The sequence below is a fragment of the Leucoraja erinacea genome, chromosome 1 (assembly GCF_028641065.1).
Source record: "Leucoraja erinacea ecotype New England chromosome 1, Leri_hhj_1, whole genome shotgun sequence".
NCBI classification, from domain to species: Eukaryota; Metazoa; Chordata; class Chondrichthyes; order Rajiformes; family Rajidae; genus Leucoraja; species Leucoraja erinaceus.
Window position 1 is genome coordinate 24,258,947 of NC_073377.1, and position 27,806 is coordinate 24,286,752.

At 42.6% G+C, this 27,806-nt stretch overlaps 1 protein-coding gene across 2 annotated transcripts in view; it reads right to left on the reverse strand.

Moving 5' to 3' along the window:
* The window catches only part of atp8b1 (ATPase phospholipid transporting 8B1), a 136,925-nt gene that overhangs the window by 33,743 nt on the left and 75,376 nt on the right, over positions 1 to 27,806 (reverse strand). For both annotated transcript variants that reach the window (XM_055664972.1, XM_055664897.1), the window contains exons 6-17: positions 20,625 to 20,686; positions 17,175 to 17,247; positions 17,007 to 17,077; positions 16,579 to 16,661; positions 15,586 to 15,744; positions 14,334 to 14,422; positions 14,044 to 14,240; positions 11,611 to 11,819; positions 8,549 to 8,592; positions 7,480 to 7,636; positions 5,103 to 5,291; positions 2,809 to 2,921 (exon numbers count right to left, since the gene is read on the reverse strand). In XM_055664972.1, coding sequence (XP_055520947.1) covers positions 2,809 to 2,921; positions 5,103 to 5,291; positions 7,480 to 7,636; positions 8,549 to 8,592; positions 11,611 to 11,819; positions 14,044 to 14,240; positions 14,334 to 14,422; positions 15,586 to 15,744; positions 16,579 to 16,661; positions 17,007 to 17,077; positions 17,175 to 17,247; positions 20,625 to 20,686 — 1,446 coding nt within the window. The remainder of the gene's footprint in view (positions 1 to 2,808; positions 2,922 to 5,102; positions 5,292 to 7,479; positions 7,637 to 8,548; positions 8,593 to 11,610; positions 11,820 to 14,043; positions 14,241 to 14,333; positions 14,423 to 15,585; positions 15,745 to 16,578; positions 16,662 to 17,006; positions 17,078 to 17,174; positions 17,248 to 20,624; positions 20,687 to 27,806) is intronic.

Below are 27,806 nucleotides of genomic sequence, written 5' to 3' on the forward strand. Positions count from 1 at the left end.
TGTATACAGTATTTGTCTATGTACCAGTTTTTTTCTAATCCATCCACAATCCACACATTGTTAACCAGTACTCTTTTACTCTATTGTATGCTTATTCTGTATTTTTATTTTTTGTTTCCTCTGAGTATGCGAATACTCAGGAAATGACAATAAAGATTTACAATCTTGCACTATGACTATGACCAGACGACGCTAAAGTGCATTTTGTTGTACCTATACTTGTATCTGTGCAATGACAAAAAAGTTGAATTGAATTGAATTAATATGTTGAATGGAAGCTTAAAATCTCATACCCTGAAGAACAATGTTCTGCAAAGACGGAATGCACTTTGATTCACGACAGAACGGTTCAAATTTTGAATAGCAGGTATTGAAGTAAAAGTAGAGAAGGCTTGCCTTTTCATCTAGATATTGTATTTGGAGCCTTGGAGAGAAACATAGAACCATAGAAACATAGAAAATAGGTGCAGGAGTAAGTCATTCGGCCCTTCGAGCCTGCAATGCCATTCAATATGATCATGGCTGATCATCCAACTCAGTATCCCATCCCTGCCTTCTCTCCATACCCCCTGATCCCTTTAGCCACAAGGGCCACTTCGAACTCCCTCTTAAATATAGCCAATGAACTGGCCTCTACTACCTTCTGTGGCAGAGAATTCCACAGATTCACCACTCTCTGTGTAAAAAATGATTTTCTCATCTTGGTCCTAAAAGATTTCCCTCTTATCCTTAAATTGTGACCCCTAGTTCTGGACGTCCCCAACATCGGGAATAATCTTCCTGCATCTAGCCTGTCCAACCCCTTAAGAATTTTGTATGTTTCTATAAGATCCCCCCTCAATCTTCTGAATTCTAGCGTGTACAAGCCGAGTATCCAGTCTTTCTTCATATGAAAGTCCTGCCATCCCAGGAATCAGTCTGGTGAACCTTCTCTGTACTCCCTCTATGGCAATAATGTCTTTCCTCAGATTGGGAGACAAAAATACTCCAGGTTTTGGTCTCACCAAGACCCTGTACAACTGCAGTAGAACCTCCCTGCTCTTATACTCAAATCCTTTTGCTATGAATGCTAACATACCATTTGCTTTCTTCACGGCCTGCTGCACCTGCATTCCTACTTTCAATGACTGGTGTATCATGACACCCAGGTCTCGTTGCATCTCCCCTTTTCCTAATCGGGCACCATTCAGATAATAGTCTACTTTCCTGTTTTTGCCACCAAAGTGGATAACCTCACATTTATCCACATTATACTGCATCTGCCATGCATTTGCCCACTCACCCAGCCGATCCAAGTCACCTTGCAGTCTCCTAGCATCCTCCTCACAGCCAACACTGCCCCCCAGCTTCGTGTCATCTGTAAACTTGGGAGATGTTGCATTCAATTCCCTCATCCACATCATTAATATATATTGTAAATAGCTGGGGTCCCAGCACTCAGCCTTGCGGTACCCCACTAGTCAATGCCTGCCATTCTGAAAAGGACCTACTCTTTGCTTCCTGTCTGCCAGCCAGTTCTCTATCCACATCAATGCCGAACCCCCAATACCATGTGCAGAAGGAAGTGAAAGACAGAAGTGAATCTTCTTAATCTCCATGGGAATATGCCATGTGAGGACTGATTGAAGAGAGAAGCAGGGTGATGAAGAGAGAATAGCTTACTTGGAATGGTAAGAGGCAGAGAGGCAAGGGGATTATGTTGGAATCGTACTGGATATTTGCTGGCTCATGTGCGCCAGTAATTGAGAGAGTAATTTTGAGAGCAATTCCATTCTTTAGGCAGTTGGTTTCATTCTGCTGCAGTGTCAAAACAGGTTCTACCCCTGTCATAACAATACCATAATTTTGTTGTCCAGTTAACCAGCTTTTCATTAGGCAAAGAAGATCTCTGCATGTAATATATTCAACAAGTCTTGTATTTACCCGGGAGCTTTCATGGGAAGGAGCACGGATCACAGCAGGGAAAAGAATGAAAATGAGAGGCAACAACAGTCCAATAGCAATGGTGGCAGCAGCAAGAACAGAGGCAACAGATCTGCGGGAGCCAGCGAACATGATCATCATTACTCTGGTTCAGTGTGGGTCCCTGCTCTAAACATCACACGAAAATTAACCATTTATTTAATGAAAATCAGAACCTGGTGGAAGATATTTTCCTGGAGATATTCAACCAGCAGGCCGAATTGTTTAGAGTGTTAGTTTACTGGGCATCAACTGAGCCTTATGCGCCTTAAAACTACAAGGTGAGTCATCAAATTAAACCTGGCCCCCAGAAGATTGGCCAGAACCTCTTTTTCATTATTCTTTTAAATGCAAGGTCATCGGAAAGAAACATAGTTCTCCACGTTTATTTCTTTTATACCCCGAGATTCAGTGGTGAATTCGAGCATGACTAAATCTCTTTTTTTACATCTCCTACAAGAGAACAAGAAGAATCTGAAGAAGGGTCTTGATCCGAAACCTCACCCATTCCTTCTCTCTAGAGATACTGCCTGTCCAGCTGAGTTACTCCAGCTTTTTACGTCTCAGAAGAATTTTAAACTAATTGACTCTCAAATAAAGTAATATTGTAAAATAAGTTTTCACTCAAATACTTTGCAAGCAAAGATAATCATAAATCATGAACGATGATGTAAAGCACAACAATAGATTGGATTTTCTAAAAATAATTGGGCAGTCTAACTTCAACCTATGCACTATTGGTCATGGAAAATCTAGTCTATTGTTATTTATGGGCAGTTAATTTGTGACATTGTAAGAGATGTGCACAGGCACAAATGTGTTAGCAAGAAACTCAATTCTCTTTACCTTCAAATCTTCGTCTGTAGAATCTTTGATTGGGTTGTTTGGATGTAACCTCTCATAGATCATTGTATCAGCACCTTTACAGTAGAGTTTGATTTTACCTTCTGGGTCTCTCACTGGAAGTAAATAACAGTTCGTAACTCACCTTTAAGCAAAGCAAATACTTGAAACCATTTTAAGATCGGGATGTAATGCTAGGTCTTATTTGATTGATCACAATGAGTTATTTTTTTCCAATATAAACAAGTTTCCCCATAGAATACATCTTGTCCTTTTCAAAACAGATTGTTGAATATTAGAGTTCAAGAAGGAACTGCAGATGCTGGAAGATCGAAGGTACACAAAATTGCTGGAGAAACTCAGCGGGTGCAGCAGCATCTATGGAGCGAAGAAAATAGGCGACATTTCGGCCCGAAATGTCGCCTATTTTCTTCGCTCCATAGATGCTGCTGCACCCGCTGAGTTTCTCCAGCAATTTTGTGTACTTTTGAATATTAGATGCCAACTTCACTTTCCAATTTCTATGTATTTGTAGATTGAATATTTACTTAAATCTTAACTATAATAACATTTCTTCTAAATGTATCATTACTCAGTTGAGAGTTTAGCAGTATGGTGTGGAATCAGGCCCTGTGGTCCACCAAGTCCACGCTGACTATCGATCACCCGTAGACTAGTTCAATGCTATTTCATTTCCACATCCTACGCAGTTGGGGCAATTTAAAGAAGCCAATTAATCTGCAAACCTGTACATCTTTTGAAACTGGAAGAAAACCAGTGCACCTGGAGAATACCCACAGTCTCAGTGAGAACATACAAACTGAGCACAGACTGCACCTAGAGGTCCCTGAAATGTCATTTATCCATGTCCTCCATAGATGCTGCCTGACCCGCTGAATTACTCCAGCGCATCATGTCTTCTCTCTATACAATACATTGCTTGGTCTTCAGTTGCCCTGTGGTGGTTTTTAACTGTTCATTAAGCAATTTGCCCCAAAATGCAAACATTTAATGCAAAACTTCCCAAACACTTCATTGCCAAGTAGACGATTGTCTTTGACATGAAATGTCAACAGTTTGCACTGATGTTGCCCCTTTTGCTGAGTACTTCCACAGAGTTTCCTGTTTTTAAAAAATTTGATTTGTCCAGAATCAACACTCGTCTGATTTTCATTATGACACTGAGAGATTTCTGAATTGGGTGCCAGAACAAAAAGCAGTAGCATGAGCTTGGTTGGATGGTTTGAAAAACTATTTTTAAAAAGTTTGCAGAAAATAAGAGACAGGATAGAATTGAGAAGGGAATTCTAGAGAACTGCTTATAAGGCGGTAAATTCTTCATCAATGAATGATAAAGGAAATTTAGTGAGGAAACAATACAGCGTTATGGTAGAGCAAAGTCACAAGTAGATAAGCATCGGTCTAGAAATACAAATCTGCTGGATGAGGTTAATTTAGAACAGTGAAGATCAGAGCATAGATAAAGATGGCATAAATATAAGGCATATACAATATAAATAATGTGGGCCAGAATGCTGGAGATGTACAATGTATAGTTTTTTCACTGAGAGAAAATGGGGGTAAGCCATTTAGAAATGAGATGAGGAAAAACTTTTCAGACAATAGACAATAGGTGCAGGAGGAGGCCATTCGGCCCTTCGAGCCAGCACCGCCATTCAATGTGATCATGGCTGATCATCCGCAACAGTACCTCATTCCTGCCTTCTCCCCATATCTCCTGACTCCGCTATCTTTAACCCTTTCTAGCTCTCTTGAAAGTATTCAGAGAACCGGCCTCCATCGCCCTCTGAGGCAGAGAATTCCACAGACTCACATCTCTCTGTGTGAAAGAGTTGTGAATGTGGAATTCTCTGCCTCAGAAAGCAGCGGAGGCTGATTCACTGGATGACTTCAAAAGAAAGTTAGATAGAGCTCCTTAGGACATGGAATCAAGGGGTATGGGGAGAAGGCAGGAACGGGGCACTGATTGTGGATAATCTGCATTAATCACATTGAATGGCGGTGCAGGCTCGAAGGGACGAATGGTCTATTCCTGCACCTATTGTCTATGTATCTATGTAAAATGCCAGGCACTTTGAAGTCTCAATCTTAACTATATTAACAACATTTTTTAAAAGTTTGTTATGGTCACAGAGGTGGGGTAAAAAAAACCCCCACCCATCTTGGCAACTGATAAGATGCAATGCACAATTTTTTAATGAACTCAGAAAATGTTCGAATAAACAATGCTGATGAATGGATCACTTAAATAGAAAGGTGTAAAACATTTCACTTACAGATGATGGACATTCGCTTCCTGTCGCTGTTGAAATCCAAGAGGGCGAGCACTTCATATGTCCTTTTGATACCCAGTTCACTTATAGTGATGGCATTTTGTGTACGTGAAATGAAGGCATATCCAAAATTCCTGGCAGCTGTAACAAGGGCCCCTTCATCTGGAGAAGCTGCTTGATATACAAGTTGCCCTGTTCATGAGGCAAAATAAAATGTGTTAACTCCATTAGAAGCGTGGCATGTAAATAACACCTGCAATTTAAATTCTTGCTTAAAAGAGGCTAAATCATTGAATGTTTTATTTGATTGATAGAATGAAGAGCATATTACCTGTAGAGTTATCATTTTAAACTGGTGATTCATGGATATGATCAATTGGTGATATTTTGAGATCAAAACCAAGCCTTTAGTGATTGACTAATAGTTTGGTTTAGTGGTTGAACACTAAAGTTACTTACGATTCTCACTAATACAAAATGGGTAGTCCTGGTAATATAACCAGATAAATGGAAAATAAGGTACAATGAAAGTATGGTCAGCTAATTCTGCATGATAGACTGCATATGATATCAAGGTAGAATTTGAGAGGGAACACTCCAACGGTTGAAGAATACATCACACAATAGAAAGTGATGTGGTTGCCCTATGTCAATTATATCAGCCTCAGGACATGACTACAGGAGTTCCTCAGATCAGTGCTTAGACTAAACCACCTTCAGCTGCTTCATCAATGACCCCCCACACCAGGTCAGAAGTGCAGATGTTTGCTGATGATTGAAACATTTTTATTCTATTCATAATTAGTTTATAGAATGAAGCATATGCAGTCACTGGCATTATGAAGGCATGGCTGTCTGTGGGCCAAGAATGGGAATTAAACGTCCTACAGACGTAGGTCATGTTGTTTATTGCAGGGGAGATAAATAACGAGAAATAATATTAATATGGAAGATGTGAAGTCTATACAGAAAGAGTTAAGAAATAGCAAGGGATTGGAAATGTTTATGGCAATTGCAAACAAAACCCACAATAATAGTAGTGATGCTGGGGATGGCATTAAATGGGAAATTAGAAGTACATTTCAGGGTGTCAAGGATTATGGGGAAAAGGCAGGAGAATGGAGTTGAGGAAAAGATAGATCAGCCATGATTGAATGGCAGAGTAGACTTGATGGGTCGAATGGCCTAATTCTTCTCCTATCTCTTATGAACATGCAGAAAAAGTACAAGTGTAATCACAGGTTGGGTTAATCAAATACCATGGAGGATGAATTTGTTGTGCAGCTGAAATAACCACATATCCCCCCCACTTTGAGGTACGGGATGGCCTGTATTATTATCTCCAGTTTTTGGAGGTCAAGCAACAACAAAAATAATAATCACCTGCTCCTATCTCTCATGTAGACCCTACATTATCTTAAAAATCAAACAAAATACATTTTAATCATACTTCTACAATACACTAAAACATGATTTTAATACATCAAATTTCAAAAAGTCCCCACTATGCTCCATCGCTGGGTACCCCCAAGGCCTGTGATCAGTGATCACTCAGCCCCCACACTTTCAAAAACGCTGTGCGGCCTCTGATACATAGAGGAATCTTCTGAAGAGCAAGCCATCCTGGACTGGACAAATTTTAAACGATTAATGAGACATCGTGCCGTTTGAGGTCTCTTGGGGAGTAGCCATATTATCACAGCCTTGGTAAAATAGTTCAGAACATAAGTTGTTCTGAGACCAGCATCCCAAGTAAAATATACTATGGTTTTATGGAGGTGAGATTTGGCCAAGATATATTGAAAACATTTCCTGTTAGGGCTGATGATGGATATGTAATGGCAAATGACAAGAGAGTGCATAGATGAACCACAATAATTGTTCATTCCTGACCGGTAACAAAATAAACCAGGAAGGGTATCTCAGCCATGGCCGACAAGAAAAAATAGTCACCGTGTTAGATTCAAGGATAAGGATAAGCAAAATAAAATTAGTCACAGTAGTAGATTCACAGATACGTCACAACAATTGGACTGCAAACCCAAGGACTGACTGACAGTTTTGAAACCAGTTCAGAGGGGCCAATGTATTAATTAATGAGAGGGAAAATTAAAGTACGAGAATAAGCTCACAGGGAATGTAAAAGCTGATTGTAAATCTTATGTAGATGTGTAAAAAGCAGATAATTATGAAAGTTAAGTGGACAACAAATGCAATCTATTAAACAGGACAGAGAACCCAGTGATAACGTGATCAAAATAAGATAAGGAAACAGAATGTGAATGTACGTCCAATTTAATGGCACTCCAATTCAGTGCCATAGCTATTTTGCAGTAGCTAAATAAGCAATAAGGGATAGATAGAATGATATTTTACTTGCCATTATTCTCTTCCACCATCACTGTGTGACAGAGGGCAAGCAGTTTAAAGAATTCTGCTGTTGATGGATCTTTTTCTGAACGGATAAGTTGAGGCAAATAATGGTCATAAAATACGAGGTTTCCATCAGCATAGCTGTTCCAACTGAAGTCCACCAGCTGCAAAGATATTTCAAATGAACTGATATTCCTTCAGGAGTTTTAATAAAAGTCAGTAATAAGTAAAACATGTTATTCAAGAAGGAATTGCTGATGCTGGAAAATCGAAGGTACACAAAAAAGCTGGAGAAACTCAGCGGGTGCAGCAGCATCTATGGAGCGAAGGAAATAGGCAACGTTTCGGGCCGAAACCCTTCTTCAGACTGATCGGGGGTGGGGGGGGTGGGGAGAAGAAAGGAAAAAGGAGGAGGAGCCCGAAGGCTGGGGGATGGGAGGAGACAGCAGGAGGGCTGAGGAAGGGGAGGAGACTGCAAGGACTACCAATTTGAGAGAATTCAATGTTCATGCCCCCAGGATGCAGACTTCCCAAGCGGAATATGAGGTGCTGTTCCTCCAATTTCCGGTGTTGCTCGCTCTGGCCATCGAGGAGACCCAGGATAGAGAGGTCGGATTCGGAGTGGGAGGGGGTAAAACATAGTCGTTTTGATCATAACAATGAGGATATTTCCAGAGGAACTAGAGATTTCAACGTCCATGAATGCATGTTGAGCAAGTAGCTTGATAAAAGAAAGAATAGGGGAGGAAAGAAAGCTGTGAGAGAAAACATCATTGGCATGAATGTGGAATCCAACCACATTTTGCCGATTGTTGTGCTGAGAACAAGATAGATATGAGCAAGAAGAATCCAAGGGGCAAGTACATTGTCAAAAGATTCTAAGGGTGTAAATTTCAGATGAAATCAGGCAGGGTAAATTTCCATTGAAACAGACATTGGAGAAGGGTTATTGGAGGAACCTCGTGCATGCAAATGATCTCTGTAATACACTGAATGTTAAATATTCACAACACACTTCCAATTGTTTCCCCAACTGGTAACTGTTTAATCCGAGTTATTTAATGTATTATACTCACCTCTACTTTGTCAGTTTTGTCTCCTGCAGCATTACACAAATCACCTACAAAAGCAGCAGAAAATTGGATTGTGAACTTCATCTTGATCATTAGCACCACTGCAAGATCAGCTGATTTATCGTCCAAGATCTTACTATTCAACTGTATCTTGTCCAGCTAACAAAACTGTTACTGAAGATAGACACAAAAAGCTGGAGTAACTCAGCAGGACAGGCAGCATCTCTGGAGAGAAGGAATGGGTGACTTTTCGGATCGAGACCCTTTTATTCAGACTGAAATTGTGCCATGCTGTATTTTGCCATCTTTTGAGAAAAGGTTGGGGAATTGGTTTAATACTTTGTCTGAAATGTAGTACTTTGTAAAGTGCAGCAATGTTTGAATGCAGCCTAATACAGGTAATAGTGGTATTTGAGCAATCTGAAACTCCTGTAGTAATTTTAAAAGGCAATTGGACATTGTGTCAATAAGAAAGGCACCGAGGGATACAGCTCTAATGGGGGCAAACAGGATTAATGTTGATCGGCATCAGGATGGGCTTGTGCTGAATGAGCTCATTTCTGTGCTGCACAATTCTCTGAATCTATTTGTGTGATTCTTTCGTTCACACCAGAAATCTACAGTTTATGAGATAGAAGCACACCGATTCAAATTCCACTCTGAACTCAAAAATCAAGGCTCACACTCAAACATTGCTACGCTTGCCAAAGTACTACTTTCCAGACAAAGTGTTAAACCAGTTCCCCAACCTTTTCTCAATAGATGGTAAAACATAGCATGGCACAATTTCAGAGCAGAACTGCGGAGTTAAAGCCCAGCTCCCGACTGTTTGGTGGGAATGTTTAGGCCAACATTTAACATGACAAAAACAGATAGCTATTTGTAGGAGATTGCCGTGTGCAAATTGGCCATCATTTTCTACATTAGAACAGCAATTTTACTTCAGATGTCCATTGGTTTTAATGCACCCCAAGACCTTTAAGTGAAAGCTACTGTGCAATTGGAAATCTGGCATTCTTCTCTTCAATTTCTGTTCATCTCCTGCTTGAATTGGAAAGCACAAAGGACCAGAGAATCCAACATGAAAATGCGTGGCAAAAATGTGGAATAGCAAATGGCATTCCAATTCTCAAGAATCAATTAATATCAGTCGAGCAGTGACCTTAAGAACTGTAGAAGGGACAACAGGATTTGTAAAAGATCAAATAACAAACCATCTGAAGGGAGAGGATGCAAGTAATCTGCCTAAACATCAAACAGTAATTCTTTAGAGACAGAACCTTATGGCGAAATGTGCAGGAAGGAAATGCATATGCTGGTTTACACCAAAGATAGATACAAAATGCTGGAGTAATTCAGTGGGACAGGCAGCATCTTTGGAGATAAGAAATCGGTGATGTTTCGGATCGAGGCCCTTCTTCAGACAGTCAGGGGAGAGGGAAACTATGGAAAGGTAAGATGTGAAAGCAATAGATAATAGCAGACGAGCAAGAAAACGTAGAATGATGTTCAAGAAGGAACTGCAGATGCTGGAAAATCGAAGGTAAACAAAAATGAAGAAGGGTTTCGGCCCGAAACGTTGTCTATTTCTTGCGCTCCATGGATGCTGCCTCACCCGCTGAGTTTCTCCAGCATTTTTGTCTACCTTAGAATGATTCATTGTTGGCTAAGGGGATGGTGACAGCAAGGCACACAAACAGTAAAATTAAACAGGAGGTCAGTGAAACAAGTCAGAGAATTGGGGTTGGGGGAAGAAATGGAGAGAAAGGGAAAGCAAGGGTTACTGGAAGTTGGAGAAATCAATATTCCTCGATTAGTTTGTAAGCTGCCCATGCAAAATATGTGGTGCTGCTTCTCTAATTTGCATTTAGCCTCACTGACAATGGAGGTGGCCTAGGACAGAAAGGTCAGTATGGGAATGGGAAGGAGTGTTAAAGCATCTAGCAATCAGGAGATCTTATGATATACTGATTATTCTTCAGACTGTCATCGAGTGGAAATAACACAAAGGAACAATCTTGGACATGGTAGGGCAGATGAAGAAAGTGGTTACAACAAAAAGCATACCAGATCATTGATTCTATAGCCAGGGACACATTACAATGTTATGATGACTCAAGATAGTATGGTGTAATGCCTACATATGAACTGATTTCATAGGAGTCAAGTCCTCAACTACAGACAGAAATCTGGATCAGTGATCAAAAGACATACGCTTCTATTTGAGTATAGGAGCAGGGAGGTTCTACTGCAGTTGTACAGGGTCTTGGTGAGACCACACCTGGAGTATTGCGTACAGTTTTGGTCTCCAAATCTGAGGAAGGACATTATTGCCATAGAGGGAGTGCAGAGACGGTTCACCAGACTGATTCCTGGGATGTCAGGACTGTCTTATGAAGAAAGACTGGATAGACTTGGTTTATATACTCTCTAGAATTTAGAAGATTGAGAGGGGATCTTATAGAAACTTACAAAATTCTTAAGGGGTTGGACAGGCTAGATGCAGGAAGATTGTTCCCGATGTTGGGGAAGTCCAGGACAAGGGGTCACAGCTTAAGGATAAGGGGGAAATCCTTTAAAACCGAGATGAGAAGAACTTTTTTCACACAGAGAGTGGTGAATCTCTGGAACTCTCTGCCACAGGGGGTAGTCGAGGCCAGTTCATTGGCTATATTTAAGAGGGAGTTAGATGTGGCCCTTGTGGCTAAGGGGATCAGGGGGTATGGAGAGAAGGCAGGTATGGGATACTGAGTTGGATGATCAGCCATGATCATATTGAATGGCGGTGCAGGCTCGAAGGGCCGAATGGCCTACTCCTGCACCTAATTTCTATGTTTCTATGTTTCTATTCTACAGCAGCAATTGGGGAATTAAAAAAGTCTGTTCCAGATCATGTTATATGGAAGGCATCCCTTTACAGTGTGTGGGACTCAGTGTCACCTCCAGTTGTTCGATGCATGTGTAAGGACACAATTGAAGGATGCAAGGAAATTGCAGAGAGTTAATTAGAACAGGTCGGGGGCTGGGAGATGGGAAAACATAAGGTGGTACATAATGAAGCATACCATATGATGTGCCGTTGATACTACACTTCTTAAATGCCATGATGTTCTGGGTAAGAGTTCCTGTCTTATCAGAGAAGATGTACTCTATCTGTCCAAGTTGTTCAGTCAATGTGGTTGTACGGGCTTTGGCTGGAGTATCCTTTTCAGCATAATACATCTGGAGATCCCAGTTTATCAAGTAGCTTTGACCCATGCGGATTACTTCAACACTAAGGGAGGAAAGATTGGATTGAACAATATGATAAATATTCGTAAAAATAACAGACAGCAGACACACTTGCCAATTATCACCTCAAATGCATTGGTTTGTTTTTCAATAAATAAATAAAATATTGTGGTTCAACTTCATTTCTCTACTACCAGATTAGTAATCTACTACCAACTGCCCCCCTTACTCGTATTCAGTACATCTTTCCAAGTAAATTCCAAGTAAAATAATTTATGCAGTTTCATTCTTAGAAGAAAAATAAACGAGTTTAAGAGTAGTTCAGTGACTGACTTGCAGATATTTAAGCCTCAAAACTTTTACATTTGGGAAAGGTTACTGGACCCGAATTCGAGGAATACACATATCATAGAGTTACCAGCCTGGAGGAGAATAGAGAGATGATGATGGTGGTGGTGTGGTGGCAGGTGTGATGGCGCTGCAGTAGAGTTGTTGCCTTACAGCGACAGAGACCCAGGTTCGATCCGGACTATGGTGGCTGTCTGCACGGAGTTTGTACATTCTCCCCACCACAGAGAGCATACTAACGTATGGCATCTCTGTGTGGTATCTCAGCTGCACGGAGGCGGAGAGGAGAGCTCTTCAGCGCGTCGCCCACAGAGCGCAGAAGATTATTGGGACACCGCTATCAGCCTTGGAGGGCATCTACCACACACGGTGCCTCAGGAAGGCAGTCAGCATCCATAAAGACTCCTCACACCCTTGTAATGGACTGTCCGAACTACTTCCCTCCGGCAGACGTTACAAGGCCTTCTATGCCAGAACCTCCAGACTCAGGAACAGCTTCATTCCCAGAGCTATAGCGGCTCTGAACCGGCCCTGCTTAGTGCTCCCCAACCCCATGGACTGTCTCCCTCGTATGGTCACGTCGCAGACACATCTGCACTTTAGTCTGTTTTGACTGTTTTACTGTTCTTTTTACAACCATGTTCTCGGGGTATCTAAATCTAAATTGTATTAGTTATTTAAGTTATGACATCGGATGGAAGCTGCATACCAAATCTTGTTGCACTTATGTGCAATGACAATAAAATATATTATTATTATTATTATTATTATTATTATTATTATTATGTGGGTTTTCTATGGGAGCTCCGGTTTTCTCGCACATTTCAAAGATGTAGAGGTTTGTAGGTTAATTGGCTTGATAAAATTATGTTGTCCCGAATATGTGTCAGGTGGTGTTAGTGTGCGAAGATCGCTGGTCGGCATGGATTTGTTGGGCCGAAGGGCCTGTTTACGTGCTGTATCTCTAAACTAAACATGAAGGGTTTTCAAAGCAACAATCCAGAATTTGCAAAAAATATGAAAACAATCGATGCCAACACACACAAGAAAGATGAATGAATGCAATTTGGTTTAAGTTAGGACACAGCCAGAAGAGATTTGGATGACGATGTTTATAGTGGGTGTCAAAACCCAACTGAAACTTGCACTCAGGATTAGATGAAAAGTCATACTTTACAATCTACGAACCTATCTCCAATGACGTATTATAAGTAATCCATTCCACCTTTTTTGTTTTTTTGATATTTGTAACTCTTTATTCTCTCTTTCTCTCTTTTTCTATTTAAAAAAAACCAAAATAAAAGAGAAAAAAAGAAGAAAAAAAAAAGTGGGTGCCATGACCAATTGGAAAAATCAAATGGTAGAGATAAAAATCATGAGAGTTTCAGCTGTCAATGGACTATTGCAAAAAAAGCTGTTAACAGGTTTAGGAAGAGATCGCAGTAAAGGTAGCAACCACCAAACTATTACACATATTAGATGAGAATAAAACATAATAATGAAGCTGAAAATCTGAAATAAACAAAAAATGCTGGAAACACTCAGCTGCTCAGGAAGCATTTGTGGAAAGAGAAACTATTAACATTTCAGGCCTGAGATCCTTTATCAGAACCTTAACAGTTTCTCTTCCACAGATCCTGCCTGACCCACTGAATGATCCAATCATTTTTTGTGAGTATGATGTCAGATCGTGGGGTAGAGCTGGAATCTCTTTCTTCTCGTCAATATTTTCTTACCTTTCACCACAGATGCTAACTGACCTGCTGAGTTTCTCCAGCAGTTTGTTTTTTGCTCACTTCTTTAGTACTGTTCCATAGCATTGAGAATGGGCTTATCTTTTGCTCAGATTTGGACGATTCAGAAACTATTTCCTTGAATGGAGAGGCACAATTCCAACAGAACAATATGGATACACTTACCTTACATAAAGTGAGATGGGTACCATAGTGTTCATAACAATTATATAACCCCAAAAGGCAATGAAACCTCTGTAAGTAGGTGGGTCATTTATCCCATCATCGAGGTACCACGAGCGGCTGAAATTGCCAATTTCGCTTTGCCAGAACGTATGGCCAATGGCAAGACCAGTTGAGAAGAGAATCAGCAACATGAAGATCTAGAAGAAAATGTAAACGTCCATGAAGGTTCACTCATCCCAGCAAAATACAAATGCTTCCAATCTACAGAACAACATGCGTTTCTTTTTTACCAGGTAAACCATGTAATTCATCAGTTGATCAATTTTTGTCCTCTTGAAGCTGGTTTTTCCACCATTCCTCATGATTTTGGTGTCTGCACCTGCAAGTCATAATGCAATGAGTACCTGGATTATATTTTCATCACAAAGAATGTCAACAATAAAACCATTGTTAATTTACCTAATCTGCTATGATGACAATATCGAGAATCAGAAGCACTTGAACCCCAAAATACAAATTATGTATAAAATCATGAGAGGATTAGGTCGGGCAGATGCAGTCTCTCTTGCCCAGAGGAGGTGAATCAATGACCAGAGGACATTGGTTTAAGGTGAAAGGGAAAAGATTTAATAGAAATCCGAGGAGTAACTTTTTCGTACAAAGGGTGGTGGATAGAAACATAGAAAATAGGTGCAGGAGTAGGCCATCAGCCCTTCGAGCCTGCACCGCCATTCAATATGGTCATGGCTGATCATCCAACTCAGTATCCTGTACCTGCTTTCTCTCCATACCCCCTGATTCCTTTCGCCACAAGGGCCACATCTAACTCCCTCTTAAATATAGCCAACAAACTGGCCTCAACTACATTCTGTGGCAGAGAATTCCAGAGATTAACCACTCTGTGTAAAAAAATGTTTTTCTCATCTCAGTCTTAAAAGATTTCCCCTTTATCCTTAAACTGTGACCCCTTGTTCTGGACTTCCCCAACATCGTGAACAATCTTCCTGCATCTAGCCTGTCCAACCCCTTAAGAATTTTGTAAGTTTCTATAAGATCCCCCCTCAATCTTCTAAATTCCAGCGAGTACAAGCTGAGTCTATCCAGTCTTTCTTCATATGAAAGTCCTGACATCCCAGGAATCAGTCTGGTGAACCTTCTCTGTACTCCCTCTATGGCAACAATGTCCTTCCTCAGATTAGGAGACCAAAACGGTACGCAATACTCCAGGTGTGGTCTCACCAAGACCCTGTACAACTGCAATAGAACCTCCCTGCTCCTGTACCCAAATGGAATGGAACAAGCTGCCAGAGGAGGTAGTTGAGGCTGGGACTATCCCAACATTTAAGAAACAGTTAGACAGGTACATGGATAGGACAGGTTTGGAGGTATATGGACCAAATGCTGGCAGGTGGGATTAGTGCAGATGGGATATGTTGACCGGTGTGGGCAGGTTGTGCCGAGGGGCCTGTTTCCACACTATCACTATGACAAATATACTTCAAGCATTAATGACAGCGCAAAGATCAACAAAAGACCAAATACCTGCAAATATTACAATTCCATGGGTTGTTTCTGTGTTGCGGACTGTACAGCCACGTAAGAGGATGGAGTTTGCATCCACAGGATAACTTTGGTTCCTCCAGTACATAGTGCCAATAAACTTGTCCAGACGATTATTTGGCTCTTCACAATCAATTAAGGCTGGAGCAAAAACAATTGCTTCCTTTTTAGATTAACTAAAAGGATACATCTACCAACTAAAATTGATGTGCGGCAGTAATAAAGGAAGGAACCAAGTTCGAAATGGTTTAAACAGAAAATTTAACACTCTATTTTGCAGCACAAATAATTCCCAGTAGTCAGTAAAAAGGGACCAGATGGTCAGAAACACCGTCGACAACCGAACTGTCCACGTAGAGAGCTTACCCAACTTGCTGATGAAACACAAAACAGATCTGTTTCACGTGCCATTTTTAGTCATATTTTAGCTTTCTTTTAAAGTCTGCTTTCCCAGATCCTCTTGAAATTCCCTTTGTTTGTGACTTACTGAGGACTATCCAATCTGTGGGGCTAAAGAACTTTGCAGATACTTTTTGGCTCCAACACCATAGAGTCCCTCTCAAGGCAACAAGGGGGACCCAGTGTGGGGGGGACTGCCAATAACAAAGGGGGACCTGTCTGGAGGGGGGTGGTGGTTGAAAACAAAGGGACCAACTTAAGAGTACTTTTGTCGGCACCTTTGTGACATTTATTTTGTATATTTTGTGTGCAAGAATTTCACTTTACCGAGGTACATGTGACAATAAAATATCTTCATTGTTACCACTAAATGGAAAGAGCTGAAAGCTTACACTAGGAAGTGTGTAAAGTCAGCAAGTAGCTTTGAGTGGATTGAATGGATAGGGCTCTTCCCTCTCAGATAGCCACAGAATAAGGGCCGCTGACTGCATAGCAAATTTCTTGGTAGTAATACTGCCGTAAGTTTTAAAAAGCATGTATAACAAATGTGATTGTACTAGTTGTAAACATGCTCACCATCAAATGTTTCCAACTCCTTCTCTGTCTTCATCAGTCTGTCTGTAACTTCCAATGACATTTTAAACTTCAGATTAGTTTCACTGAAAGGATAATAAATCAAAAATTCATTAGCCATATACCAAGAGGAAAGTAAGTCATTTTATCTCAGTTTTCTACTCTGCAAGATTAGTTAATATCGCTAAATTGAGAACTATGGGTAGAAATCAAGAATAACACACAATTTCCATTATGAATTTTATTATTAACACAGGCAACCCATTTCCATTTGCTATGTGATAATAATTAAGATTTTGTAGACCTCGACTCATAGACCTTGTCAAAATACAATAACACAAATAGAGGAATCAAGTAACGAATTACATTACGGTAAGCGCAATGCTGTTGAAGCGCACGATTAAAGGCTTATTCCAAACAAATATTCTTACCCATCAAGTTCAGCTGTTTCTACGTAACACAAACTGTTGGGCTCTGAACTGGACAGGAGTAGTATATCAGCCTAAATAAAATAAAAATATTTGTATATGCACTGCACAGAAGTCTAAACAAAATTTGAGGAATTCATTAATGCATTCCTTTGTAAGAATTAAACTTACTGGAATAAAGTCATCCCTCTTCAATCGAACAATATCTCCAACTTTGATGTTCTTCCATCTTGATGATTTAAACCTAAAATGTTCAATTTATACATTTTTATTATACCTCAACAAAAACAAAATAACTCAAAATATATGATTTCCATTACAGTTAGGTTTAACTTATCTCACACAAAACATGCTCACAAACTGGGCGTCAGCTTTCTCTGTCACGACCTACAACCACACTTGGCTGTACTGTCTTTTTAAAAATAAACTAGTCAATATTACAATAGGAAATGAACACTAGCTGCAGAACAGATTTAATTACTATCCAATTTTATCACTGCTTTTTTTGGCATTGAGCATGTAAATGTCACTGGGTCTGGCAATCCACAGTTTGCCATTAAAAGACTAATTCTTCAATTGTTTTATGCACAGGTTGGTAGGCCCCTCTCGGTTTGCATCCTAGATGTTGGCTGCTTGCTCCAAACCTTGGCCAGAGCAGCGTCGCTTGTGGCTGAAGAGACCAATGTGGGAGTGACAGTCTGTCACAAAGTTTACATTGTGCCCGCTTGTCTGCCACTGCTTGACAGACAGAACAGTTTCTCTTCCCCCATTTTGAGATGTGGGTTCAGGGTACCTCTCCACCTCGTGCAGTCAGCTGCAAGGCTCTCCCAGAACTCCACATCAATGTTGAGCGCCTTCATATCTCTCTTGCAGACATCCTTGTAACGTAGCTGGGGGTGGCTGATGGTTCTCCTCCCAGATGTCAGCTCTCCATAGAGGATGTCTTTTGGAATACGGCCATCCTCCATGCGGAGGACATGGCCCAGTCACCACAGTCTGCCCTGCCTGAGTAGAGTGTACATACGGGGAAGGCCAGCGCGAGACAGGATCTCGGCGTTGGACACTCACTGGGCCAGGATATGCCCAGGATACGGCAGATGCTTCTCATTTGGAAGGTGTTGAGTCTTCTCTCCTGCCTGGCATATGTAGTCCACGTCTCACTGCCATACACCAGCGTGCTGATGACACAGGCATTGTAGACTGCTATCTTTGTCTTCACTGTCAGCTTTGGGTTGGTCCACACTCAAGTTGTGAGGCGAACGAGAGTTGTAGCTGCCTTCCCCAATCCTCTTATCAATCTCTGTGTCCAAGGAGAGGTTGTCGGTGATGGTGGAGCCGAGGTACGTGGATTGATGGACGACATCAAGTTCGTAGTCGTCGATGGTGATGGCAGGCTGTGCCTCTGCATCCTGCCCCAAGACGTTTGTCTTCTCCTGGCTGATGGTCAGCCCGAAGTCCTTGCATGCCCGATAGAAGCGGTCCCTCAGTGACTGTAGTTCCTGCTGGGTGTGGGACACAACTGCAGCGTCGTCGGCAAACAACATGTCTCTGATAAGAGCTTCACGTACTTTAGTCTTTGCTCTGAGGCGGGTGAGGTTGAAGAGCCTGCCATCTGATCTAGTACTCAGTAGATCCCCTCTGTTGCAGTGCCGAAGCCATGTGTCAGGAGCAGAGCGAAGTAAATCCCAAAGAGTGTGGGAGCGAGGACACAGCCTTGTTTGACACCATTGCGGATGTCGAAGGGCTCCGAGAAGCTGCCATTGAACTGCACTGTCCCCTTCGTGTTGATGTGGAAGGATTCTATTGTGCTCTGCAGTTTTGGTGGGCAGCCGATCTTTGGCAGAGCCTTAAATAGGCCATCTGTGCTGACGAGGTTGAACGCCTTGGTGAGGCCAATGAAAGCACCATACAGGGTCGCTGTTCTCTGCACTTCTCCTGGAGCTGGCGAAGGGAGAAGACCATGTCCACTGTTGACCTTCCAGCTCGGAAACCGCACTGTGACTCTGGGTAGACAGGTTCTGCCAGCTTCTGCAGGCGGATCAAGATGAGCCGAGCAAAGACCTTGCCGACAATGTTGAGGAGGGAGATGCCGCTGTAGTTGTTGCAGTCGCTTCTCTCACCCCTGTTCTTGTAGAGGGTAATAATCGGGGCATCCCTCATGTCCTGCAGTACAGCTTCTTCTTGTCAGCACTGGCAGAGGACTTCATACAAAGGAAGCAGTAAGGTAGTCTTGCAATGCTTGACCAGGTCAGGGGGAAACCCGTCGCTGCCTGGGGCCTTGCCTGAGGCCAGGCTGTCAATGGCCTTGTTGAGCTCTTCCACCATCGGCTCTGCGTCTAACTCATGCACTCGATGGCATCAAGGGATGAGGGGGCATGGGTTACTCAAGGTAAAAATATGCCTAGAGGAGCTATTGCATTATGGATATTTTTGTTTGAAAATGAATGAATGTCAAATATTACTTTAGAACAGCTTTGACATAATTATTGCTGAAATAATGCAAGAGGAACTGTCATGTTCTCACTGCGACACCAGTGGGCAGCAAATGACAAAAAGAGTTTGAGCAATACTACAGTTAGGACACCTGATGAATGCTCAAAGAGTCCTGCATTACCGATTTGGAGAACATGGTAGCTGCGAATAGACACGAAAAGCTGGAGTAACTCAGCGGACAGGCAGCATCTCTGGAGAGAAGGAATGGGTGATGTTTCGGGTCAATCTGAAGAAGGGTCTCAACCCAAAATGCCAGTCTGAAGAAGGGTGTCAACCAGAAACATCACCCATTCTTTCTCTCCAGCGATGCTGCCTGTCCCGCTGAGTTACTACAGCTTTTTGTGTCTATCTTCGGTTTAAACCAGAATCTGCAGTTCCTTCCTAAGCATATTAGCTGGGAAATTTATATTCAAGTAGACCAATAAATCCAGAATAAAAGGCTACTGCTAATGATGTCGGAAGTGAAACATGGAAATTTCAGCATAAACTACTTCACCAGTGTTCTTCTGAAAACAATGTTTACTTTTCTGTCTATATGAATGAAGAAAAGTGACTAATCTTTAACTACCTAAAATGGCTTCTCAGTTTCAAGGCAATTGAGGATAAGGCAATTAACACAAATGTTGCCTGTGACGTCCATATCCCAAAACATTCAGTCAATTTCATGATTTTAAAGCTTCAAAATTAAGCTATAGGACTAAGCTAATATCATTGCCCACTATGAATCAGAGAATATCTATCAAGACTTCAAATTGGTTTCTTTAAATGTTTAGTTTAAGTTTAGAGATACAGCAAGGTAACCGGCCCTACAGCCCAACCAGTCCAAAATGAGCAGCAATTCCCGCACAGTAAGACTGTCCTACACACACTAGAAACAATTTACACGTATACCAAGCCAATTAACCTACAAACCTGTAGATCTTTGTAGTGTGGGAGGAAATCGAAGATCTCGGAGAAAACCCACGCAGTCATGGGGAGAACGTACAAATTACATACAGACATCACCCATAACCGGGATCGTACCCGGGTGCAAGTTCTGTAAGGAAGCAACTCTACTGTTGTGCCACTGTGCTGCCCACTGCGCCACCATGCCACCCTTTAATATCTAGATTTAGATATTCATAATACCTGCCATCCTGTAGGACATCACACAAGCGATTATTGATCATTTTGTCCATCTTATGTCTTGCCTATAAAAAAAGACAAACAAGCCAATTTATTCACTGTACATATTACCCTCTTCAGTATGGTGTTGTAACGCTTGGATTATGTCGCAGAAAGCTGTACAGTGGATTGTTAATTCACAAAAGGACACAAAGTGCAGGAGTAACTCATAAAGGCAAGAGCATTCCTGGAGAACATGGATAGGTGAAGTTTCAGGTTGAGATTGGTGACTCAGTTGATAACAGTCTGGTAGTAGTGAAATTGCAATTTGGAAGCCAGCATAATCCCAATCTTGATCTTTAGTATGCCCATAATGGTATTCCAGCCTTGTCTGAAGTGCACTTGCTCTGGTGCCCTTAGCCCACGAGCAGACTGTCATCCCACAAATGGTAAATGCATCTGTTGGTGCCCAATAAAAAAAATGAAGCAGCATTGGTTGCAGCATTCTCAGAGTGAGGCTAAACGCAAATTGGAGGAACAGCATCTCATATTTCACTTGGGCAGCTTACAGCCCAGTGGTACAAATATTGATTTCTCTCACTTCAGATAGCCCGGTATTCCCTCTCCCTCTATCCCGCCACCACCCAAGTTACATTAGCTTCTCGTTTTCACCCTACAAACAGCTAACAAACTGTTTCCTTTATCATCGTTATATTTTTGCATATCTATTATTCATTGTTCTTTATCTCTCCACATCATCGCCTATATCTCTTGTTTCCCTTATCCCTATCCAGTCTGAAGAAGGGTCTCCATCCAAAATATCACCCATTCCTTCTCTGCAGAGATGCTGCCTGTACCACTGAGATACTCCAGCTTTTTGTGTCTATCTTTGGTTTAAACCAGCATCTGCAGTTCCTTCCTACACAGATAATCAATGCTCTGGTGCAGAACATACTAGTAGAACAAGACCTCAGTATGAGCCTGTATCAACTGGAAAGCAGTACCAGACTAGAGGGGTAAGCAAAAGGACAATTACAAACTCCATTTCCATGTGGTTAATTCATATATGTTGACTTTGTGACTGAAGAAACTGCATGGGACATTGCCGACACTGGTTATTAGATGATATAATTGGGCTAGAACAGTTTGGTGACCTTTACACAAAAAGGAACATTTTGAATACATGTAATTGCCCAAGAACATAATTCATTTTTGTAATATTACAATTTTTTAAAAAGTCTGAAAACCACTCATTTTAATTGCAGGACTATTTCATCATCTCCGAATCTTGCAAAGAAAATATCTTCAGGCTTGTTGCCAATCACTTCCAACTTGTACTCAACTTCATTTAGTTGAAGTCTAACCTCAAATCTGCCAAATTTTCACATATTATTCATGGAAATTTTATCACACTATCTCCCACTGCCAACTGCTTGTTTTAATTCAATTTCCGCTTATTATTCTATAGAAGAAGCAAATAAACAGTAACATTGAAACCAATTGTTGTCCCTGCTTTATTAAGGGATTGGACACGCTAGATGCAGGAAACATGTTCCCGATGTTGGGGAAGTCCAGAACTAGGGGCCACAGTTTAAGAGTAAGAGGTAGGCCAAGAGGTTGGACTTGTGGATGGAGGGAGACCGGCTGATGTGGATCTGAGGGACCGTGAGGGTTGGTAGGGGGAGAGGAGGTCAGTGAGATATGGGGGGGCAGATGGTGGAGGGCTTTGTAGGTGAGGATCAGGATTTTGTAGTTGATCCGGTGGGAGATGGGAAGCCAGTGAAGTTGTTTGAGAACTGGAGTGATGTGATGCCAGGATTTGATGTGGGTGATGAGTCGGGCGGCTGCGTTCTGGACCAGTTGGAGTCGGTTGATATAGGTGGAGCTGATGCCAAGGAGAAGTGAGTTGCAATAGTCCAGTCGGGAGGAGATGAAGGCATGGATGAGTCTTTCAGCAGCGGGAGGTGTGAGAGAGGGTCTGGGTTTGGAGATGTTGCGGAGATGAAAGAAGGAGGTTTTAATGACATGGCGGAAGTGAGGCTCAAGGGAGAGGGTGGTATCAAAGATCACGCCAAGGTTGCGGGCCTGGGGAGATGGGGAGACAGTGGTGCCGTCAATGGTGAGAGTGGGGTTATTGATTTTGCTGAGTGTGGCTTTGGGGAGTGTGGATATGGGGAGAAGGCATGAATGGGGTACTGATTGTTGACGATCAGCCATGATCACATTGAATGGCAGTGCTGGCCTATTCCTGCACGTATTGTCTATGTATCATTGCTTTAGGAAGATCATCAATATCATCTCCATCTCATGTCATGTAGTTACTAAACTCTCTCTCCATTTTGTCTACCAATCACCTCCTTTTTGAATTCCCAACAATGTTCCCTCAAACCTCTACGAATCTGACCTTGCAGCCTACAAAAAGTCTGGTTCAATCATTTTGCCTTTCCCAGCTAATTTATAAAAATTCAGCCCCATCTAAACCCAAAATTTCTCAACTACCACGTCAAATTTCATTTTCTTTTACTCTAAAAGTCATGGAGTCTTACGGCATAGAAATAGGCCCATCGGCCCAACTTGCCCACACTGGCCAATATGTCCCATCTACATTAGTTAATCCTGCCTGCATTTGGCCCATACCCCTCTATTCATGTACCTGTCGAAATGTTGTTAAAATTTTGCAATAGTCCCAGCCTCAACTATCTCCTCCAGCAGTACGTTCCATACACATACCACCCTTTGCGTGAAAATGGTACGCCTCAGGTTCCTAGTAAATCTTTCCCCCCTCACCTTAAACCCGTGTCCTCCGGTTCTCGATTCACCTACGCTGGGCAAGATGCTCTACCCAATCTATTCCTCTCAAGATTTTGTACACCGTCAAGTTAATGATTTAGCTTATTATATTGGATTTATTCTCATTTCTGTGAACTATAGAATTTTCCACAAATCATTTGAGTGAATTTTTTTTGGAACCATGTAACGGTAAAACCAGCGTCTGCTAGTTGTGAGGAAAGGAAAAAGGGTGATTTTTACTAGTCTTCTAAATTTACTAAATTTCAGGCAGTTACAAGAAGCCCATTCTTAATTGTAGGGCCCAGTTAGTAGGGTTCAACAGTGTATCCCTGCACTCCAAACACATTCATTTTTGGAATCCTGACAAGATTTCAGATGCACATGAAAATATCTGCCTTTCACATCAGTAATTTTGATTTGAACCTTTAATTGACTCCGTTTTCTTAGGCATCTGCTGTTTCTCCAATCCACTGCCACTCATTTTTGCCAGCAGCAGAATCCTACGGACCCTGCTGTGCATGAATCTTGTCACCAATGCATTGGGAATGCCAGCAAAGACATTGGGGTGAGCTGAAATGTGAAGGCACACACCAGGTTTTCATGCTGTTGATACTTGCGCCTTCTTACCACTGCCTCCACCAATAATCATCTCCAACTTGTCATTCTGTTTGTCTAGCATCAATTCTGATAGGAAATCGAAACCAATGACAATAATTAAACATTAGGAAAGAAGAAATGATCCTGCCACCAGTACATTCTGTTCCCTGGCAACCAAATTAAAAAGAGAGAGGAGAGGTTGGGCAAAACCTGGGGCAAGTGATAGGTAGAAACAAGTGAGGGGGGTGATTAGCAGATGGGTGGAGTTAATGACTAAAGCTAGAGATGAAAAGGGGGTAGATAAGGGCTTCAGGTAAGGAAAGAGTGAACTGGTGAACCGTGGAAAGGATGTGGGTGGAAGCAATTGGCGGAAGGGAAAGAGGCAATAAGATGAAGTATGGGACTCGGGCAAGGGAGATGTGCACAACTCCAGTCAACAGGGATGCAACATCATCCCATGTAGTGACTCTTAATGAATGAATGCCATTTTATTGTCACTATACACATGTACAATGAGATTAAAAGCAGCTCCTACTCAGTGCAGACATGTAATTAATCAAAAACAAAACAAAGGGGGGGGGGGGGGGAGATAAGGTGCACAGTTCTGCGGTTCTATATACATATCTATAAAAAAGACAATGGATGAATAGTGAATAAATATGATTCCTATATACAGTACGGGTACAGTTACAGTACAAATTACAGTAGGTGGATAGATGGAAGTCCGGGGGTTTGGCTGTGAAATCAATACATGTGTGAGTTCAGGGAGGTTATGGCTTTTGGAAAGCAACTGTTCTTGAATCTGTTTGTCCTTGTTCTGATGCACCTATAGCGCCTCCCTGAGGGCAGCAGGTCGAACAGGCCAAATGCAGGATGGGAGCTGTCCTTGATGATGTTCTTCGCCCTGCTGAGGCAGCGGGAGGTGTAAATGTCCATCAGGGAGGGGAGAGGGCAGCCAATGATCTTCTGTACTGCCCTAACTACCCTCTGAAGCCTCTCCCTGTCTGCCATGGTGCAGCTGCCATACCATGCTGTAATGCAGTATGTCAGCAGGCTCTCAATGGACGAGCGGTAGAAGGTCAGCAGCAGGTTGGAGTCCAGGTTGTGCTTCCTGAGGACCCTCAGGACGTGCAGCTGCTGCTGAGCCTTCTTCAAGAGAGTATCAAGAGAATATTTAATTGTCATTTGGACCCCTGGAGGTCCAAATGAAATGCCGTTTCTGCAGCCATACATTACACACAAATAGACCCCAGACACAACATAATTACATTTTACATAAACATCCATCACAATAGCTGTGATGGAAGGCCAAATAAACTTATCTCTCCACTGCACTCTCTACCCCCCGATGTCAGAGTCAAAGTCAAAGCCCCCGGCTGGCGATGGCGATTGTCCCGCGGCCATTAAAGCCACGCCGGGTGGTGCAAGGTCGCACACCGGGTCTTGATGTTGGAGCCCCCGGTGTGCGCTCGCAAAGCCCCGCTCCAGGAGCTCTTCAACCCCGCAACTCGGGCGGGAGAAGTCGCCGTTGCAGGAGCCCCGAAAAGCGGTCTCCCTCCAGGGATCCGCGGTCTCCCGGTGCCGCCGTCCGCAGACCCGCAGCAGCCGCCTCCGACTCAGCAGCAGCAGCAGCGGCGGCAGCAGCAGCAGCAGCAGCAGCAACAGCAGCAGCGGCAGCAGCAACAGCAGCAGCGGCAGCGCTCCTCCACCGCTCCACCCGCTCCGGTCTCGGCCAGCTCCGCGACGGTGAGGTGAGTCGGCACCTGAGTCCCCGGCTTCTTCCTGTTGGAGGCCGCTCCTCGTTGCGGCCCCAACGACATCTGAGACCCGACGAGAAAAGGTCGGGTCTCCAGTGCAGGGAGAGATTCAAAAGTTTCCCCCCCCCTCCCACCCCACCCCCACCCCCCCACACACACACCCCAACATAAAATAACTTGATAACCGCTGTCGTGTTGTCCGTCCAGGAGATGTCAGCGGAGATGAGGACGCCGAGAAACCGGAAGGTGTAGACCCTCTCCACACACTCGCCGTTGATGTATAGGGGGGCTAAGTCGGTGCTGTGCCTCCTGAAGTCGACAATGAGCTCTTTTGTTTTCTTGGTGTTCAGAGCCAGGTTGTTTTCTGAGCACCAGGCTGTCAACTTCAGGACTTCCTCTCTGTAGGCTGCCTCGTCTCCCCTTGAGATGAGTCCCACTACTGTAGTGTCGTCAGCAAACTTGACGATGCGGTTGTTGTTGTGGGCCGGACTACAGTCGTGGGTGTAGAGACAGTATAGGAGGGGGCTTAGCACACAGCCCTGTGGGGAACCGGTGCTCAACATGCGAGTGGAGGAGAGGTGGGGGCCGAGTCTCACAGTCTGGGGCTGGGTTTTCTGTAAATGCCGTGATCTGTATCACTTATTTATCCTCACCATGCCTACATTCAGAAGTTCACCATCGGAGCGCCATTAACAGAGGCAGAAATCTACAGAGAAGAATGTCCGCGTCCTCGGAATCATGGCCACGATTCAAGGATTCAATATATGCTTGAAATTCCCAGTGAGGTTGCAGTGCAGTATTCACGAGCAGCAGCATCATTGTCAATTTAGAATATGGAATTGGTCCAAGGTGTGGTTAATAAACTTACAACAATCTTAAGGTGTTGGACAGGCTAGATGCAGGAAGATTGGTCCCGAGGTTGGGGAAGTCCAGAACAAGGGGTCACAGTTTAAGGTTAAAGGGGAAATCTTTTAGGACCGAGATGAGAAAAACATTTTTCACACAGAGAGTGGTGAATCTCTGGAATTCTCTGCCACAGAAGGTAGTTGAGGCCAGTTCATTGGCTATATTTAAGAGGGAGTTAGATGTGGCCCTTGTGGCTAAGGGGATCAGGGGGTATGGAGAGAAGGCAGGTACAGGATACTGAGTTGGATGATCAGCCATGATCATATTGAATGGCGGTGCTGGCTCGAAGGGCCGAATGGCCTACTCCTGCACCTGTTTTCTATATTTCTATATCTCTCAATTCAGTGCTGCTATAATATTGCAAGAGATAGTTTTGAATTGATGGTGCAATCAATACACTGAAAGATGTATACAGCTTTTAGTTACTGTGCATACATCAAAAACACATTTATTTCATTGAAAAGAGCCAAAGGTAATAACTAACTTTCCTCTCATATTCCTTTGAGAGATTAAATTCCAATCATATGCCCATGCTATTACTAATACTAGCCCTTATTAACGAACATGCCGTCTCCTTTATATTTAAGGATATACTCATGTTATGCACTTATGGGGCACCCATCACATGCTGAACTGCTTTTCAAAAAGTTTCACATTCACTTTAACAAAAAAACATTGAGATTCAGCATGTAAATAATTAGCATCCCGACATATAAATCTGAACCTCTCTGCTGGTATCGGTTTCAGTGTTCATTAAATAAATCCATATTAGATGATGTATTTATTCATTCTTGCATTATATACAGAGACCTGTACAGGAGAACTGCATTACTGATAGGGCTGCCGTACCAGAAACATGGGCTGAACCACCGGTGGGCTAAGATTCTTAGCACACCAGTTCTCACCACTGGTGTGCTTAAAATCTGGAATTTTTCTTGCAATTAATCACCCGCATGACCTGGCATGCAGCTGCTGCCTGCATGGGCTGATGTCCGGTGGATCAGAGTCATTCAGCACAGAGATGCCAACAACTGGAGAGCAGTCCTGAGCTACTATCTACCTCATTGGAGACCCTCGGAATATCTTTGATAAAACTATACCTTGCATTAATCATTATTCACGTTATTCCCTTTAACATGTATTTGTACAATGTGGA